Source organism: Salvelinus fontinalis, chromosome 24 (genome assembly GCF_029448725.1).
Source record: "Salvelinus fontinalis isolate EN_2023a chromosome 24, ASM2944872v1, whole genome shotgun sequence".
Lineage (NCBI taxonomy): Eukaryota > Metazoa > Chordata > Actinopteri > Salmoniformes > Salmonidae > Salvelinus > Salvelinus fontinalis.
Genome location: NC_074688.1, coordinates 4,194,378 through 4,213,537, shown reverse-complemented (window position 1 = coordinate 4,213,537; position 19,160 = coordinate 4,194,378). Strand labels below are relative to the sequence as shown.

The window sequence follows — 19,160 nt, the reverse complement described above, 5'->3', positions numbered from 1 at the left end:
AAAATGTTTGGTCACCTGTGCCATGGAAATGAGAACATAAGTATATGTAAATATATTTCTCAATGCATTTCAGTCCTATTCAATATAATGTGTCAACCTGGCAGCTTAGACTTGCACAAGATATCGTGCTCTTGGTTGGTCACCGCAGGGAGGAGAATGAAAAACCTTCACTATTTGCCAGCTAATGAAAAGTTATTTTATAATCCACTCATGGTCAGAGTCATAATTACATATTTATAGATGTCGACAACAGACAGTAAGGTCATCCTTGACCACTGGAGAAAAAATAATTAAACAATTTAAATTAACATAACAATGTAATATAATATTGAGCATTCCGAATAACATTCCCAATTACAGCGTAGACACCGTAGAGACATAAATCAATAGAGTATCAATACACTTTTCCCAACAGTGATGTACTGTACTTCTTAGTCAGTAAGCCTGACATCAGTGTTACCCTGTCCAGAGTTATCGTTCAACATGCCGTTGTTGGCATTCTAGTACCCTTTTTACACCAGCTTGCCAACCCGAAACAAATTGTACTGGCTCGGATAGTTTATTCTCACATTACTATTTTTTAGCACAGTTCCAGCAACAATGGTGGATATGTAACCAGACCAGCTCAGTACAGCTTTGTTTGGCTCGGCTCGGTTCAGCTCAGCTCAGTACAGCTTGGTATGGTGCGGCTCGGTTCGGCACAGTAGTGTGAAAGACTCATTAACTGTCCTCCAGTAGCTGCACTACCTCCTCTTTCTGACACTTCCTGGCCAGGGATAGGGCTGTGCAGCCTGTCGAGTCCTTACTACTCCTCTCTGCCCCGTTCATTAGCAGGGCTTTGATAATGGGAACACTGCCGTTCTGGGCAGCCAGATGTAATGGGGTGGCCTGGCTCTTGTTCAGAGCGTTGACGTTGGCCCGATGCGAGATGAGCTGGAGCACACTGGGGAAAAGGCCGCCGTTACACGCCAAGTGGAGCGCCGTCCAGCCGCTATCCTCTGCCATGTCGGGATTGGCCTTGGCCGACAGCAGCTTGGACACCACTTCCTCTTGCCCGTGGTGGCAGGCCAAGTGGAGGGGTGTCCAGCCACCCTTTCCTGGCAGGTCCATAGAGCCCTGGTGGGCTTCTAGTTCCAGCACGGTGGTCGCGTGGCCCTTCAGCGCCGCCAAGTGCATGGGCGTCCAACCCTGGAGGGTCCTGGGGTCGGGATTCGCCCCGTTGCCCAACAGTAGCCTGCAGATGCCCGTGTGTCCCTTGAGGGCGGCGAAGTGTAATGGGGTGTAGTGCCGGCTGTCCGGTGAGTTGACATCGGCGCCAGCTGTCACCAGCTGCCTGGCTACCCTGTTGTGGCCCTCCTCGGCTGCCAGGTGTAGAGCGGTGGTCAGGGAGTGGTCCGTCCCGTTGGGGTCAACTCCCTTACTGAGCAGGAGCTTGGCGATGGCGAGGTGGCCGTACACACTCGCCACGTGGAGCGCCGTCCTCCCGTGGATCTCCTCGTGCTCGTCGGCGCTCCCCATCCGCGTCAGGAGGAGACGCACGACGTTCTCGTGGCCGTTCTGAGTGGCCAGGTGAAGCGGCGTCCACCCGGCTTTCTCCTTAACGCTAGGCTGGGCGCCACTGTCCAGTAGCAGACGGACAACTCTGCTGTCGTCGCTTTGAGCGGCAAAGTGCAGAGGAGTCCACTGGTCCCCATCTCCAAGTTTAACGTCTGCCTCGTGCTCCGTCAGCAAGGAGCATATCTCGTGGAACTTGTGAAGCACAGCCACAATGAGAGGGGTGTATCCTCTGACGCTCTGTGAGTTTACCTCCGCACCAAGACTCAAAACATGCTTCACACTCTCTGTGTCACCACTAACCACTGTGTAGTGGAGAAGAGTGTTGTTGTCTTTGAAGAGCATAGACACATGCTCCTTTCTAAGGGCCTGTCTGAAGTTTTCAAAGTCTTTCCTTGATAGAATATTGAGAATGTCATCCCTGGTGTTGCTCATGTCTGTGAATGTAAAAATGCAACATAAACCAGATAAGACACAGAGGCAGAGGTATTGCCAATGCAAATCAATCTGATACAGTATAGCAATATGTCTGCTGCCTCATTTGATTGTGACAGTAGCCATGGTTTATTGAAGCGTGCATGCATTTGCATACAAGTTGGCTTTGTCTAAAGAGACATGTCTTTCCTCCAATGCATTTTGTACAGTCTAAGACCCAGAGCTAAATAAGCATTTTTGTTCACATGATCCAAAGCTACACCTTCTCCAGTTTTCCATATGTGGAAAACACTTGGTAGAATTGCATTTTAAATGTCAGCCCTAGAGGCACTGAGACACATGGAAACATGAGTTTTCCCCATGCACTCACCTGGAGGGTTGGCGAGTGAGCATGTGGATTTCTTAATGGAGATATAATAAAAAAAAAAGTGTTAATAGTAGTCATCATAATAGCAGCACATCAACAAGTTAATGTTGTTATTAATGGAGCTAATGAGAACTGTTTATACACGATGCATGCATTATACAACCATACAGTTGGCATAGTCAAGGTATTCTTTTACACACATTCACATGGAGAGAGAGAGAGAGAGAGAGAGAGAGAGAGAGAGAGAGAGAGAGAGAGAGAGAGAGAGAGAGAGAGAGAGAGAGAGAGAGAGACACAGAGACACAGAGACACAGAGACACAGAGACACAGAGACACAGAGACAGAGAGACAGAGAGACAGAGAGACAGACAGACAGACAGACAGACAGACAGACTTTGTTTGAGCGTTGTATCTGTTATCTCAACATTGATGGTGGATGCTGTATCTGTTATCTCAACATTGATGGTGGATGCTGTATCTGTTATCTCAACATTGATGGTGGATGCTGTATCTGTTATCTCAACATTGATGGAGGATGCAGCACTGAGCACTCACTCTTCTGAAGCTCGGCGACAGCATGGTATAATCAGGTTTGTGTGTCTTATCCCCGTTGCTACGTCCACCTATTCCCAGGACGTCGCTCAGAGCTTCTGTCTTTCGAACAGTGTCTGGAAACAAACAAACAGACAAAGAGGTTTGGTCATTAAAAACATATTCTCAAATTCAGAGGGATTTGATTGATGCAGTGCATGTATCCGTCATACTCAACATGTTAACAAGATGTGTAAAAGTGTGAATACTGTATTTTATTTATTTACAATTCTGTTCAAACATTTGTGTTTTCGATCTTGGGATAAACAAGGTTGTAGTTTTATTAAAACTTTTCATATTATACAGTAACTGGTATAGTCAACACAATACTAAAGGGCACTGAAGATGAAGAACAATTACCCTGAAACAATTGCACACTTTTGGTCATACAGATTTAAGGTGTCCATTTTATGACATGCGAAGTAGAATGCAAACAGCCTATTCTTATGCGTAATAATGCTGAAATATGGAAAATCGCTTAGTAATGTTGCTAATTTCGATGCGGCAGTGTATGCATACACATGGTGTTTATTAGTATTCATTAACATGGCACTTTAATCCTTTGCCTTAATTGCTTGCCTGCAGCTCTTGTAAATGATCCAATCTTATCTGAGTTTATTTTAGAATATTACAATAAGGCATCTCACATCAGTGAGCTTTACATTGAACAGAGCACGTGCTCTCCGAGTCTCTCTGCGTCTCCTCAAAGTCTACAATCAGAAAGCTGACAGAGTACAAGCCCTGGACAGGATAATTATGATCTTTATGCAGAAACAGATGCAGAGTTGCTGAGTGCTGGGCATTTCAGGTCCGAGTGATGTCTGAGCACTTGGTAAATAAACTACAGGTAATTTACCAAAGTTACCATAATTTTGGTAATTAACAGGACATCTATGGCAATCTACGGTAACTTAAGGGCTCCCGAGTGGCGCATCGGTCTAAGGCACTGCATCTCAGTGCTAGAGGCATCACTACAAACCCTGGTTTGATTCCAAGCTGTATCACAACCGGCTGTGATTGGGAGTCCCATAGGGCGGTGCACAATTGTCCCAGCGTCGTCCGGGTTTGGCCGGGGTAGGCCGTCATTGTAAATAAGAATTTGTTCTTAACTGACTTGCCTAGTTAAATAAATAAAAACAATGTGTACATTTATACTTTAATACCTTTTTAAAAAATGCATTCGTTTAAAGTATTCCTTTTTTATATCTGTGTCCATTGCAGCTTTGTTGGTCCATTTTTTATTTTAAAATCGTCTTATTTTATCATTTTATATATTTTACATGTGAAAACCAAATAGTGAAGGTGCTGGAGGCAAAATGCAAAACTGGAGAAACTTCCAGTCAGATGCACATTTATTTTAATAGAGACTAAGCCATCAGTCAGTCGACCTTCATCAGAGCATGACTCCACAAACAATAGTGGGACAGATAAGGCCACACAGTGGGCCAAAGTTAATTAAAGACCCTTGTGATAATCTAAAGTACCCAAAAAGGCCACTTGATGTCATGTGATGAAAATTCCATAACATCCTTGAAAGTTACCAACATTCCGGTAGTTTACTGGTAAATTTAGAAAGTTACCAGTAATATACCCTCCCTTTGCAACCCGTCTGAGGATCTGGCCTCAGCAGTGGTGACCCGTCATTCAGGGCAGCTGGGTTAGAGCTCCACATTTTGGGCTTGCCTGTTTTGCATCTTATTTTGGCATTAATACGTTTCACATATCAGTTTGCAAACAACGTAAAGAAATCATTAAGTTAACAAAGTCGCATTCAAATATGGTTTCTTTTTTGTTAACTTGAGTAAAGCAGCTCCAACGTGCAGGTGTTTCAGCCTAGCTCAGTGCTTTCTGTGGTGGTGGGGCAAGCCAGCAGAAAACTTGGAACGTTGCACCGTGATTGGCTCAGTGTTCTGTCACTCATGGGGATACTACGTCACCGCAAAGTCTAAGGGGTGCACTCGAAAATTCTAGCCCTTTGGGTGCTGACATAGAGTTACATTAGAAGTGCCCACCCAAGAAGGCTCAAGGTCATTGGCCACAGATAAGATGACATCAAATCACGTTATATGTAAAGTAGCTTTGATTGGACTGATCATGTTAACATCATACTTTCAAAATCTTAGCTAGCAGTCATCATCATGAACCAAGTTGCCAATCTACTGGCAAATCCTTTTAAATTATTGTCAAATAATGAAGAGAAATTATAGATAAAACGTATCGGTGGTCATCGGCCATTTGACATAAACATTACACAACAAGTTGTAAATTGCAAATTCAACAATGAGTTGTTTGGAAGGAAGTGAGCACAGCACAACAAGGTGAGTCCAAAAATGTCTTGAATCCAAGATGGCATAGCAGTCAGACGTCCTTTGTCCTCGTCTTGTCGTGTCCCGTGTATATATATATTTACATTTTTCTTCGCATATCTTTCATGTATTTTATTTTCCAAAAACTCAACTTCAAAACACTCTCCTGCAACCCGCCTCACCAATTTAAAAAAAGAAAGTATTATTTACCTCATATCTGAAATCCACAATAGAAGCTAGCCAGAAGCTAACCAGAAGCTAACCAGAAGCTAGCCAGAAGCTAACCAAAAGCTAACCAAAAGCTAGCCAGAAGCTAGCCAGTTTACTGGCTAACGTTAGTATTCGTCTAACCACGGTTTGTGGTCATCAGCTATCTTTTAGCTCGAAAAGCTATCGCCAGTTTTGTACAACGCAACTCGGACCAGAACATACCGGACCTATTTCTCTCTACATATCTCCGGATTTCAACCGCAAGCTCTGGACATTTACACCTGGATCTCGCAGCTAGCTAGCTGCTATCCGTGTGACTATTGGCTTACGTCGATCCTGGAGCAAACATAAATTATTCCGGAGCTAGCCAGCTGAAGAGTTCCATCAGCCACTCGTGGGCTACAATCACCTATCCGGACCCGTTTTACTGACAATGCGGAGCTCCATCGGGCCTTCACGACTGGACTACCAACGTTATCTGCCCGAGGGAGTTATCCAACAGGCCCCTCCGTCGCGACGTTACCTGAACGCCCATCTGCGGCCCGCTAGTTGTTAGCTGTCTTATCGGCTGCTATCTGAATAGGTCTGTCGGACAATTTATCTTGGGTCAATATAACTATATCTATTTGCCAATTGGATTGATCCCCTCTACCACACGGAACCCCACTAATCTACAGACGAAAACGCACGAGGTGGCTAAAAACAGACCTCCATCCAATGCTAGCTTGCTACCGATGGCCTGGCTAGCTGTCTTAATCGCCGTTACCCCAACCAACCTCACTACTCACTGGACCCTTATGGTCACTCGACTAAGCATGCCTCTCCTTAATGTCCATTGCTGTGCTGGTTAGTGTTTATTGGCTTATTTCACTGTAGACCTTCTAGCCCTGCTCATTATACCTTATCCAACCTTTCAGATCCACCACCCACACATGCGATGACATCACCTGGTTTCAATGATGTTTCTAGAGACAATATCTCTCTCATCATCACTCAATACCTAGGTTTACCTCCACTGTATTCACATCCTACCATACCTTTGTCTGTACATTATACCTTGAAGCTATTTTATTGCTCCCAGAAACCTCCTTTTACTCTCTGTTCCGGACGTTCTAGACGACCAATTCTCATAGCTTTTAGCCGTACCCTTATCCTACTCTGTTCCTCTGGTGATGTAGAGGTGAATCCAGGCCCTGCAGTGCCTAGCTCCACTCCTATTCCCCAGGCGGTCTCTTTTGATTACTTCTGTAACTGTAATAGCCTTGGTTTCATGCATGTTAACATTAGAAGCCTCCTCCCTAAGTTTGTTTTATTCACTGCTTTAGCACACTCTGTCAACCCGGATGTTCTAGCCGTGTCTGAGTCCTGGCTTAGGAAGACCACCAAAAATTCTGAAATCTCCATCCATAACTACAACATTTTCAGACAAGATAGAACTGCCAAAGGGGGCGGAGTTGCAATCTACTGCAAAGATAGCCTACAGAGTTCTGTCCTACTATCCAGGTCTGTACCCAAACAATTTGAACTTCTACTTTTAAAAATCCACCTCTCTAAAAACAAGTCTCTCCCCGTTGCCGCCTGCTATAGACCACCCTCTGCCCCCAGCTGTGCTCTGGACACCATATGTGAACTGATTGCCCCCCATCTATCTTCAGAGCTCGTGCTGCTAGGCGACCTAAACTGGAACATAACACCCCAGCCATCCTACAATCTAAGCTTGATGCCCTCAATCTCACACAAATGATCAATGAACCTACCAGGTACCACCCCAAAGCCGTAAACACGGGCACCCTCATAGATATCATCCTAACCAACTTGCCCTCCAAATACACCTCTGCTGTTTTCAACCAAGATCTCAGCGATCACTGCCTCATTGCCTGCATCCGTAATGGGTCAGCGGTCAAACGACCTCCACTCATCACCGTCAAACGCTCCCTGAAACACTTCAGCGAGCAGGCCTTTCTAATCGACCTGGCCTGGATATCCTAGAAGGATATTAATCTCATCCCGTCAGTAGAGGATGCCTGATTTCTTTTTTAAAATGCCTTCCTCACCATCTTAAATAAGCATGCCCCATTCAAGAAATTTAGAACCAGGAACAGATATAGCCCTTGGTTCTCTCCAGACCTGACTGCCCTTAACCAACACAAAAATATCCTATGGCGTACTGCATTAGCATCGAACAGCCCCCGTGATTCAGGGAAGCTAGAAACCAATATACACAGGCAGTTAGAAAAGCCAAGGCTAGCATTTTCAAGCAGAAATTTGCTTCCTGCAACATAAACTCAAAAACGTTCTGGGACACTGTAAAGTCCATGGAGAATAAGAACACCTCCTCCCAGCTGCCCACTGCACTGAGGATAGGAAACACTGTCACCACCGATAAATCCACTATAATTGAGAATTTTAATAAGCATTTTTCTACGGCTGGCCATGCTTTCCACCTGGCTACCCCTACCCCGGTCAACACCACTGCACCCCCCACAGCAACTTGCCCAAGCCTTCCCCATTTCTCCTTCTCCAAAATCCAGCTAAAGAGCTGCAAAATCTGGACCCCTGCAAATCAGCCGGGCTAGACAATCTGGACCCTTTCTTTCTAAAATTATCTGCCGAAATTGATGCAACCCCCATTACTAGCCTGTTCAACCTCTCTTTTGTGTCGTCTGAGATTCCCAAAGATTGGAAAGCAGCTGCGGTCATCCCCCTCTTCAAAGGGGGGGACACTCTTGACCCAAACTGCTACAGACCTATATCTATCCTACGCTGCCTTTTAAAGGTCTTCGAAAGCCAAGTCAACAAACAGATCACCGACCATTTCTAATCGCACTGTACCTTCTCCACTATGCAATCTTGTTTCAGAGCTGGTCATGGGTGCACCTCAGCCACGCTCAAGGTCCTAAACGATAGCTTAACCGTCATCGATAAGAAACAATACTGTGCAGCCGTATTCATTGACCTGGCCAACGCTTTCGACTCTGTCAATCACCACATCCTCATCGGCAGACTCGATAGCCTTGGTTTCTCAAATGACTGCCTCGCCTGGTTCACCAACTACTTCTCTGATAGAGTTCAGTGTGTCAAATCGGAGGGCCACAAGGTTCAATTCTTGGACCGACTCTCTTCTCTGTATACATCAATGATGTCGCTCTTGCTGCTGGTGAGTCTCTGATCCACCTCTACGCAGACGACACCATTCTGTATACTTCTGGCCCTTCTTTGGACACTGTGTTAACAACCCTCCAGACGAGCTTCAATGCCATACAACTCTCCTTCCATGGCCTCCAATTGCTCTTAAATAGAAGTAAAACTAAATCCATGCTCTTCAACCGATCGCTGCCTGCACCTGCCCGCCCGTCCAACATCACTACTCTGGACGGTTCTGACTTAGAATATGTGGACAACTACAAATACCTAGGTGTCTGGTTAGACTGTACACTCTCCTTCCAGACTCACATCAAACATCTCCAATCCAAAGTTAAATCTAGAATTAGCTTCCTATTTTGCAACAAAGCATCCTTCACTCATACTGCCTTGTAAACATACCCTTGTAAAACTGACCATCCTACCGATCCTCGACTTTGGCGATGTCATTTACAAAATAGCCTCCAATACCCTACTCAATAAATTGGATGCAGTCTATCACAGTGCCATCCGTTTTGTCACCAAAGCCCCATATACTACCCACCACTGCGACCTGTACGCTCTCGTTGGCTGGCCCTTGCTTCATACTTGTCGCCAAACCCACTGGCTCCAGGTCATCTACAAGACCCTGCTAGGTAAAGTCCCCCCTTATCTCAGCTCGCTGGTCACCATAGCAGCACCCACCTGTAGCACGCGCTCCAGCAGGTATATCTCTCTGGTCACCCCCAAAACCAATTCTTCCTTTGGCCGGCTCTCCTTCCAGTTCTCTGCTGCCAATGACTGGAACGAACTACAAACATCTCTGAAACTGGAAACACTTATCTCCCTCACTAGCTTTAAGCACCAGCTGTCAGAACAGCTCACAGATTACTGCACCTGTACATAGCCCATCTATAATTTAGCCCAAACAACTACCTCTCCCCCTACTGTATTTATTTATTTTGCTCCTTTGCACCCCATTATTTGTATCTCTACTTTGCACATTGTTCCACAGCAAATCTACCATTCCAGTGTTTAACTTGCTATATTGTATTTACTTCGCCACCATGGCCTTTTTTTGTTTCCTTTACCTCCCTTATCTCACCTCATTTGCTTACATTGTATATAGACTTATTTTTCTACTGTATTATTGACTGTATGTTTGTTTTACTCCATGTGTAACTCTGTGTTGTTGTATGTGTCGAACTGCTTTGCTTTATCTTGGCCAGGTCGCAATTGTAAATGAGAACTTGTTCTCAACTTGCCTACCTGGTTAAATAAAAGTGAAATAAATAAATTAATTAAATAAAGTATGCTCCTACATAAATGATGTAATATGCCAGGGAGATATGTATACTGTAGCTAAGAAAGTAATACTAAGTGTATGTTGTGTAGTAAGCTGTTAGTAGCCCATGTACCGCACGTTAGTAGCCCATGTACCGCACGCTAATAATCTTAATTTTGCCTACTGTTCTGACTTGGTGGTGCACGTGCACATGTAGCCTATAGCCTGAGAAATGTAATCATTTAGAGAAATGTAATCATCAAATATTGTAAGAGCTTTCATTGTCTGCTTATATGCCCCCGTTATTTATCCTACGGTTCTGACTTGGTGTACAGGGAGAATTCTGTGAGAACGGAACATGTTCTGAATTCTGTTGCTGTACATTTCAAAAGTGCTGAACAAATAGTTATATTGACAACGTCCGTCCTAGCTTGCTCATTAATGTCTTAATCGAAATTACGGATTGCCTATAATTTGCTCGTCATTCCCTTATGCCATAGTTTGCACATCTCAATTGTCAGTAGAAACCACATTTGTTTAAACAAGTCAGCCATATCAGCTGTGTGTTTTTTTTAAAGGCAGTAAATGAGGCTGAATTAACTGTTTTGCTGCCAGACAAGGCTCCGCTGATAGCCAGGTGAAGCAGTGGTAAGGTGTTGGGACTGCTGTTGGGACTATGTAGGCCCTAATAGTTTGTGGGCACCCTTCTTTTACAGTTGTAGTGCAATGAATGTATTGTTTAGTGTTGTATTGTGTAGTGGCTCAGCAGGCATGCATAATTTTACATTTTATATTTTTTGCCCCACCAAGATTTAAATGCTAAAATCGCCACTGGGCCTCAGCCAGTGTAACATCGTTTACTGAACACAACATGTTCAGCCATATTGTGTCAATGTCCAACATATGGGCTTGCCTTGTTTTGAAGAAACAATGTGCTGGAGCAATCACATGGGTAATGTGTATAGCTATAGGCTTAAAAGGTTTATTTATCTTTGAAAAGGGAAGCCTATGACACTTGGAGACAACAAAGGAGGCCCTTCATAATTTTTTCCTTTTTCTGATTAAAAAGTGGTGTTTCTATACTGTTTCCGATCGTCACAAGGGGTGGCTATTCTCCCCCTTTTGCTGTCTCAAAGATAGTTTGTTTAGTTGTTGTTCTTTGCGGTTGGGTATGGAGAGGGACACACAATGTTATCCAGCCTGATGTAAGATATTTTCGTATGTCTGGCATTGATGACAATGACCATAGGAGTTGGTTGGCGGTAAGTAGATAGAGGTGGACCAATAACCAAAGTTTCCAGGCCTGGCAATGGAAAAATGTGAGCTGAATTGGCTACTGGAAGGCTGCTGGTGTCAGATCATTACCATTATGCCATTGAGTAAGCCACTTAGCCCCAGACATATCTCTCCATCTTGCACAGCACAATGGCTGACCATGTGCCTCTCAACACGTGGGTGTGTCTGAGGTAGGGAAAAAAAGCTGAAAACTAAATTTTATTTTGAACCAAATGGACAATAACGTATCTATTCTACTCTACGGTATTTTACAGCACAAACAGATCTGGAATCAGGTGAAGTGTTACCTGAGAAATCTGGCCTCTCTCTGGGATCCTGATCCCAGCACTGTTGCATTATTGTGATCATCTGCTCACATTCTTGTGGCTTGTCATCAGGGATATTTTCCAAGCCTGGCCTTCTACCTGATGACACCTTCATCAGCACTGTCGTTGTACTGCTTTCTGTGACACAGGAATGTTATGAAGTTTTTTCAGATGAGAAATGATGTTCAAAAATGTCCTCTCAATGTAAAATGTGATTATAAGCTTGTATAGTTTAACTACATGAACTTTGTCAAACACTACTGTGTCTGTGATTAGATTTTTTGGAAAATCTGATACTTGAATCAGAATGCATTACCACTACTCACGTTTCCCAGCTTGATAAGGTCTCTTCTGGGTCAGGATTTCCCACATCACAATAGAGAAGCTAAATTAAAACAAGGAACACGTAAGAACACTCTGACCGGACAGGATAACTTCGATGTGGTTCTTTCTCCATGTATCTAATAACACAAAATTTAAACGCAACATCAACAATTTCAACGATTTTACTGAGTTACAGTTCATATAAGAAAATCCGACAATTGAAATACATTGATTAGGCCCTAATCTATGGATTTCACGTCAATCAAATTTCAATCAAATGTATTTATAAAACCCGTTTTACATCAGCCGATGTCACAAAGTGCTGTACAGAAACCCAGCCTAAAACCCTAAACAGCAAGCAATGCAGATGTAGGAGCACGGTGGAAAAACTCCCTAGAAAGGCCATAACCTAGGAAGAAACCTAGAGAGGAACCAGGTTCTGAGGGGTGGCCAGTCCTCTTCTGGCTGTGCTGGGTGGAGATTATAACAGAACATGGCCAAGATGTTCAAACGTTCATAGATGACCTGCAGGGTCAGATAATAATAATCACAGTGGTTGTAGAGGGTGCAACAGGTCAGCACCCCAGGAGTAAATGTCAGTTGGCTTTTCATAGCCGAACATGACTGGGAATACAAATATGCATCTGTTAGTGACAGATAACTTTTTTTTTTAAGTAGGGGCGTGGATCAGAAAACCAGTCCGTATCTGGTGTGACCACCATCATGCAGCACGACACATCTCCTTCGCATAGAGTTGATCAGGATGTGGTAAAATGTCCCTCGTCTTCAATGGCTGTGCAAAGTTGCTGGATATTGGCGGCAACTGGAACACGCTGTCGCACACGTCAATCCAGAGCATCCAAAACATGCTCAATGGGTGAGATATCTCAGTGCATTCAAATTGCCAACGATAAAATGCAATTTGTTTTGTTGTCCGTAGCTTATGCCTGCCCATACCATGACCCCACCGCCACCATGGGGCACTCTGTTCACAATGTTGACATCAGCAAACCACTCGCCCACACAACACCATACACACTGTTTGCCATCTGCCCGGTACAGTTGAAACCAGGATTAATATGTGAAGAGCACACTTCTCCAATGTGGAGAAGTGGCCATCAAAGGTGAGCATTTGCCCACTGAAGTCAATTACAACGTCGAACTGCAGTCAGGTCAAGACCTTGGTGAGAACGACAAGCATGCAGATGACTTCCCCTGAGACAGTTTCTGACTGTTTGTGTAGAAATTCTTCAGTTGTGCAAACCAACAGTTTCATCAGCTGTCCAGGTGGCTGGTATCAGGTGAGGAAGCCGAATGTGGGCGGGATGGTTGTGAGGCCGGTTGGACCTACTGCTAATTTCTCTAAAACGATGTTGGTAGAGAAATTTATATTCAATTATCTGGCAACAGCTCTGGTGGACATTCCTGCAGTCAGCATGCCAATTGCCCGCTCCCTCAAAATTTGAGACATCTGTGGCATTGTGTTGTGTGACAAAACTGTACATTTTAGAGTGGCCTTTTACTGTCCCCAGCACAAGGTGTAATGATCATGCTATTTAATCAGCTTCTTTATATGCCACACTTGTCGGGTGGATGGATTGTCTTGGCAAAAGAGAAATGCTCACTAACAGGGATGTAAACAACATTTGAGCATATGGAACATTTTTGGGATCATTTATTTTCTGCTCATGAAACAAGGGACCAGCACTAAACCTGTTGCGTTTATATTTGTTGCTCAGAGTACATTCAATCTAAACTACATTATCAAAGACTATACCTCATTAGAAACTATATTGAAAAAATCTATGACTTCAGGATCAAACACTGAACAAATTGTTGAAATATCTAGTTAGTAACTCCTAATTTTTCTATTACAGAGAGAGAGAAAAACTAGCCTATTAACACAGTTCTATAGTGGGCCTATGTGTGAGTTTGTAGGAATTCGCCCTTGGCAACTACCTCACCTGTAAACATCGAACTTGGTTCCCGGATGCTCAGGGGACAGGGTGAATGTCTCTGGAGGTATGTAGAAAATGTTCCCTCTCGCAGTCAAATTTTCAATGAATTCCTTCTTGTTCCCAGCCTCCTCCCACTTAATTAAGCCAAAATCTGAAATCTGTGGAGGGAAATATTCTTCAGACAGATAATCATTACTGCGTACGTACCACTGAACTCTTATTCAGATATAACCCTACACTTTTTAATGTTTGCATGCCTAATTAAAAAAAGAGTCAAGATATCATTAAGGACCCTCGTCTCGCTCATTACACTTTTTAAACAGGAATAGCTGCTTAAACGGCATACCAGCGTCTCTGTGGAGCTATCCTCACCTTGATGTGGAGGTGATCGTCTAGAAGGATGTTTGAAGGCTTCAGGTTCAGGTGGAGAAGTGGAGGGTTCATGCTATGAAGGAAGTTCATGCCCATGGTGACCTCGTGAACCATCTGGAACTTCTTGGGCCACATCAACACGTGGCTGGTGAGGAGACGATCCAGGGAGCCATTACTCATGTACTCCATCACCATGGAGGGAGGGTCATTACACACCCCGTAGACGGACACGATGTACTTGAATGTCACTTTCTCCATCTTGGATGCCTCCTCTATCATTCTCCTACAAAATAAAGAAAAGATAAGCGTAAGGGGGAGTTGACAGGTTTTTTCCACACCTGAGCAGCCTCAGCCCACAGATTTTTGTTGTCACTTTCAACCTTTCTAATCTAACACATTTATTTCCCCAGTAATTAGACCAATACTGCAAACTGCTAATTATCCAAACGCCCCAATGTGCTCTCTTTTAGTGATTGTAATTCCATTCAAAACTGGCAATTCAATGATGTGATTTATTCGGGGAAATGTCTGCTCTGTTCTCGAGTGTATCTTCTAGGCCTGTAGTAAAGCCACATTAACCATACCTGTAGAGACTGGTGCCAGTAAGTGTGGTATTGAAGCTTTTCAGGGCACACTTTTCCCTCCAAAGCTTGAGTTTCACTCTGTAGACCTGGCCAAAGCTGCGTTCTGTCACCTTAATCCAGTCAGCCTCAAAGTCATCCTTCTTGAAGACCCTGAACTTCTCCAGGCCCCCTTCAACACGATCCATGGGGGCAGAGCTCCTCCTGTGTGTCACAACACCGTCTCGAATCTCACACAAACTCAGAATAACTTCTCCGCGGGGTCTCCCTTGTCCATGAAGTGTGTAGACAACCACGGAGGAGGAGAAGCAGCAAACAAGTGTGTCTAAGACTCGATAGTGGTTAACTGTGGGTTGTGGGAGGAGCCATGTCACTGCTTGTTTGCATAGGAATGTAACAAGACCGGTTTCCACTACACTATCTGCCAAGAAAATTGCTTAGGTTCCCACCAGAAGGCCACAGCGTGAATGTCTTCCACCAGAGAACACGAAGGAAACCTGATAAACCAGGTAGCTCTGATACCTGGAATGCTGTAGTATATATACTCACTCAAGTGCTATGATGATCTTTTGTGCATGAGAGTTTGACAGTGTTTGACAGAGTATCAACCAATCACAATAGAGACATCCATAATGATGGGTATTTTTCTAATCATAGCCATTTTCTCAGTTTTTGGAGGGTATCCAACGCAATCTACCCGAACAGATATTACTGTGTGATAAATGTATTGTCCAGCAGTACTTTAATACTGCAATCAGACAGGGAGAATTTAAAAAACGCTCCGAATTAAAACCCATATGAGTCTAAGCCGGGGGGGGGTTGTTTTAATTGTTTTAAGAAGGTCATCCTTACGATAATTTTGATATATAATTTTAAGACCCCTTGAAGTATAAAAAAAATATTTTCTAAAATTATTTGATAATTGGCCTTACTGCTATTTGCCCATTCAAACGCATTGAATAACAGATTCACTACATGGAACAACAGATAGTTCCCCCCCAAAAAATCTAAAGGAAGTTTGTTCTGAAGTGTCTATCCTAAATCAGAAAGATATAAGATCAGGAAATGTTATATATATATATATTTCCATGTATTTAACGCCTTGTTTTTCCCCTAAACAGTCTCCACATACTGTATACTTCCCTAGAGCAAAACAACCGACAAGTAGGTGTTCGTGAGAGTTCTCACCTTTACACAGAGGGGTCATATTAGTGTGTAGCCCAACTGTTTGGGCGCTGCAGACAGAAGTTGTCAGATCGGCTGTACCGACTTCAGACGAGTCCCAATACACTTGTGGGGGTCGTGGAGGAAAACAGAGAACACCATCATGTTCGTAAGAGTCTCATCTTTCCATTGATGGGGTCATAACAGATTGTAGGTCGTTCAGACAAACACCGCTCGCCCTTCACTGCAGATGCGGAAGTGTTACGAAGGCGGATGTGGTGGATTGAGATGCGTCCAATGCAAAACAACGGATACAGGATCTCATTGCTTAAACTGACACATTTGTATGGGAATTGTTGTATTATGTTAATTAGGGGACATCGACCTTAGCAGGTTAAGAGAAATTGTGTGCACAGCAGAAATAAAATGGCCTGACTTTACGATTATGGAAATGAAACCATCATTCATGTTCTGCATGATGACACAGCATTAAAGGAGCGTTACACACAAAAAAAATCTGCTGTTTTCACCTGGAAAGTGGTCCAATGTTAAGATTAATTCACATTTTCCAGCTGTGGGAAAGATAATCTTGGAAATGATATGGCTATTCTCTTTTCCACTCGTTTTGGATTGTGTCATATCGCTGGATCTACCAAACAGACGTCCTCGGGCGTCACTGTATGTCATCAGAAGAAAACGTTTGAAGTCGGAAAACATCTGATCCAACGTTGATTTTGTCCTGTCCTGATACATGAACTACTTGCTGAAGAGTCAGCTTCTTGGACCAACTGAAAACGACTTTCAAAAACCTGTTAAAGAGAGCATATATGCTCGTAATGATTTTTCAGACCCTGAGGGACACCGAAGCATTATCTCATATTATACTCTAATTTATTCCCAGACTTCACATGCCTAGTCATCCTTGATAGCAGTGGCCTCTTCTGCATAATGAACAAAAACAATGTCACATTGTGAAACTTCTCCTGTCTGGAATCCTCCTAGAGAGAGACGCGTTTCATTTGTATGACACTTGTCTTCTCTGTGCTCAGAGGAACTGCACTCAGAGTCAAAAGAAAAGTCCCCACGGAAGCTGTACGCACATGCCTGGTAACAAATTGGACGACAGCACATACAGCGCTGGGCAAATTGCACATCATTGTGCTTTGCATATTCAGATTTTCGGGTGATGCAGCAGAGGCTGTCGCAGGAGGATTGCACATGCGCCAGTCTCCTATCATAACAATGCCATCATAACAATGTCATTCCCTAGATAGAGAACAACCTTTAACCAGGGCTTAATAGGGGATGCCCATAGAGATCTGGTCAAAAGTAGTGCACTAAATAGGGAATAGGGTGACATTTGGCACAAATGTTCTATCTTTACCTTTCTGCTCCATTAGTTTAGTCTATCTTTCAGGAAAAGTGTGAAGCGATATCCTTTATGAGTGGCCCGGGGGCATTTGAAGTAAACTCAGGAAGATGATAAAATAAAGATATCCTCCTCGAGCTATCATTTTATCACCCCTGTTGTTCTGCTTATGGCTTGCGCATTTATATCATATTTACACTCTTGTAACCTTTTACAAGGCATATTTGTCTGAGACAGAGTGGGTCTTTGGGAACGATTTAGAAATGTAACATTGATAGGCCTATCTTATGAATCATTCATGTGTATGGGGGAGAGGTTTGCTTAGAGGCCGATACATTGTGGTACTGTACACCATGACCTCCTGCTGTTTTTAATTCACAACGTTCACAAAACAAAATGATCATTAGTTCAGCTTCAGGATATTTCAGAACTACTGAAATCACATTCCAAATTTCTGCCACACTCAGATTATTTTCGTCTCCCCTTCCGTCTCTCTTTTGCATCCGTCTCCTTCCCTGCAGTGCAGTTTTGAGGAGCTTTCGTATTAACGGTTCCTTTGATTCATTTGGACTTGGGCTCATGTGTCTCAAAATGCCTGGAGGTTGGGATCCTGAGACTATTTCTCCTTTTATGATTCCAGCTGCGCACACTTTGTTCACCCTTTCAATTACAAGACGCCATTAAGGAGTTTTTTTTATTAACAAATCCTCTTCAACACAATTTACCCTTGCCTCCTAAATCTGCTCAGCTTCTTCTCCCTCCAGGCTGTCTGCGTTGGTCTCCCTTTGTGTGTGTGTGTGTTCTTGCATGCTCTGTGCATGTGTGTGTGTTCTTGCATGCTCTGTGCATGTGTGTGTTCTTGCATGCTCTGTGCATGTGTGCGATCTGTGTTTTACATATGGAGTTAATGTATCTCAAAGGCGACGTCTGCCTATTGGCTGCTTTTCATTTATAAAAATCTTTGCCTGTCCAGGGAGAGAGTAAGCACATCCTAGTGATGCTTTATGCAATTCTGGCTCAATACTTTGTCTCACAACGGGATGCTACGGATCATGGCAGCTGTTAATTTGAAAGGGGTGTATGCATGAGAGACAGATACAATGTGATCCATCTTTATTAATAGAAAAAATAATGAAGAGTGATAGGCCTATCATTAAACAACTCAATGAGAAAACAAATAGCTTTTCTTTCGGATACTGCTACCTCCAGGACTTTTTTGTCAATTGGTAGGTAATAAAAGTCCAAAGTCCAAACTCTTATATACCTTTTAAATAGTACATTTTTCCAATACTCCACAAATGAACTCTCCAGCCTTATATCCATTCCCCAGGTTACTCGAGACACACGTTTAGCTCAAATTGGCAACTACAGTACGCAAAATTTCCTTTCGTAGGATAGCCTGAGGCAAAGTCATTATTATCCTTTGGTGATTGCTGGAGTCCTCTGGGTGCACTACCAAACAATGGCGGTCAATTTTTCTCCCATCGGATCTAGAACCAGTAGTAACCACCAATTTCAATTAAAGTTATCTGAAATGTACAAGACACATCTAATATTAGCTAGCTAAAGGGTTTGAGTCACCTCAGCCGTTTTCTTATAAAACAACTCAGTTAGCAACGCTAGCTCGTTAACGTTACATGCTGACCACACCGCCAGCGTTGCGTGCGCGAGTGTTGCTAAATAAATAGACACATACATGTTATTCAATAATAAAAAATAAATAAAAAATGTTATTCAATAATTTCATCTGAACTGTTGGCGCACGCCAATGAGTGTCTGCATAGCCAGGCACTAAAATAGAACTTGATTCTATTTTTGAAACTTCACCCCCTGCAAGTCCCGCCTCTCCCATCTCCTCATTGGTTTTTAGGCGCATATACCCACCTGGGTGATTGAAAGATGAACTGAGGTCCACACTCCAGT

The 19,160-nt window shown here is 43.4% G+C and overlaps 1 protein-coding gene across 1 annotated transcript; it reads right to left on the bottom strand.

The window, feature by feature from the left end:
- Positions 1-248: 248 nt before the first annotated feature.
- On the bottom strand, positions 249-15,168 carry ankk1 (ankyrin repeat and kinase domain containing 1). Its single transcript, XM_055880988.1, has 8 exons — positions 14,708-15,168; positions 14,124-14,406; positions 13,758-13,909; positions 11,796-11,854; positions 11,452-11,607; positions 2,912-3,024; positions 2,360-2,390; positions 249-1,991 (listed from the first exon to the last, which is right to left on the bottom strand). Exons 1-8 carry the CDS (start codon positions 14,890-14,892, stop codon positions 721-723), a joined length of 2,250 nt encoding a protein of 749 aa, XP_055736963.1. The 5' UTR covers positions 14,893-15,168; the 3' UTR covers positions 249-720.
- Positions 15,169-19,160: the final 3,992 nt, after the last annotated feature.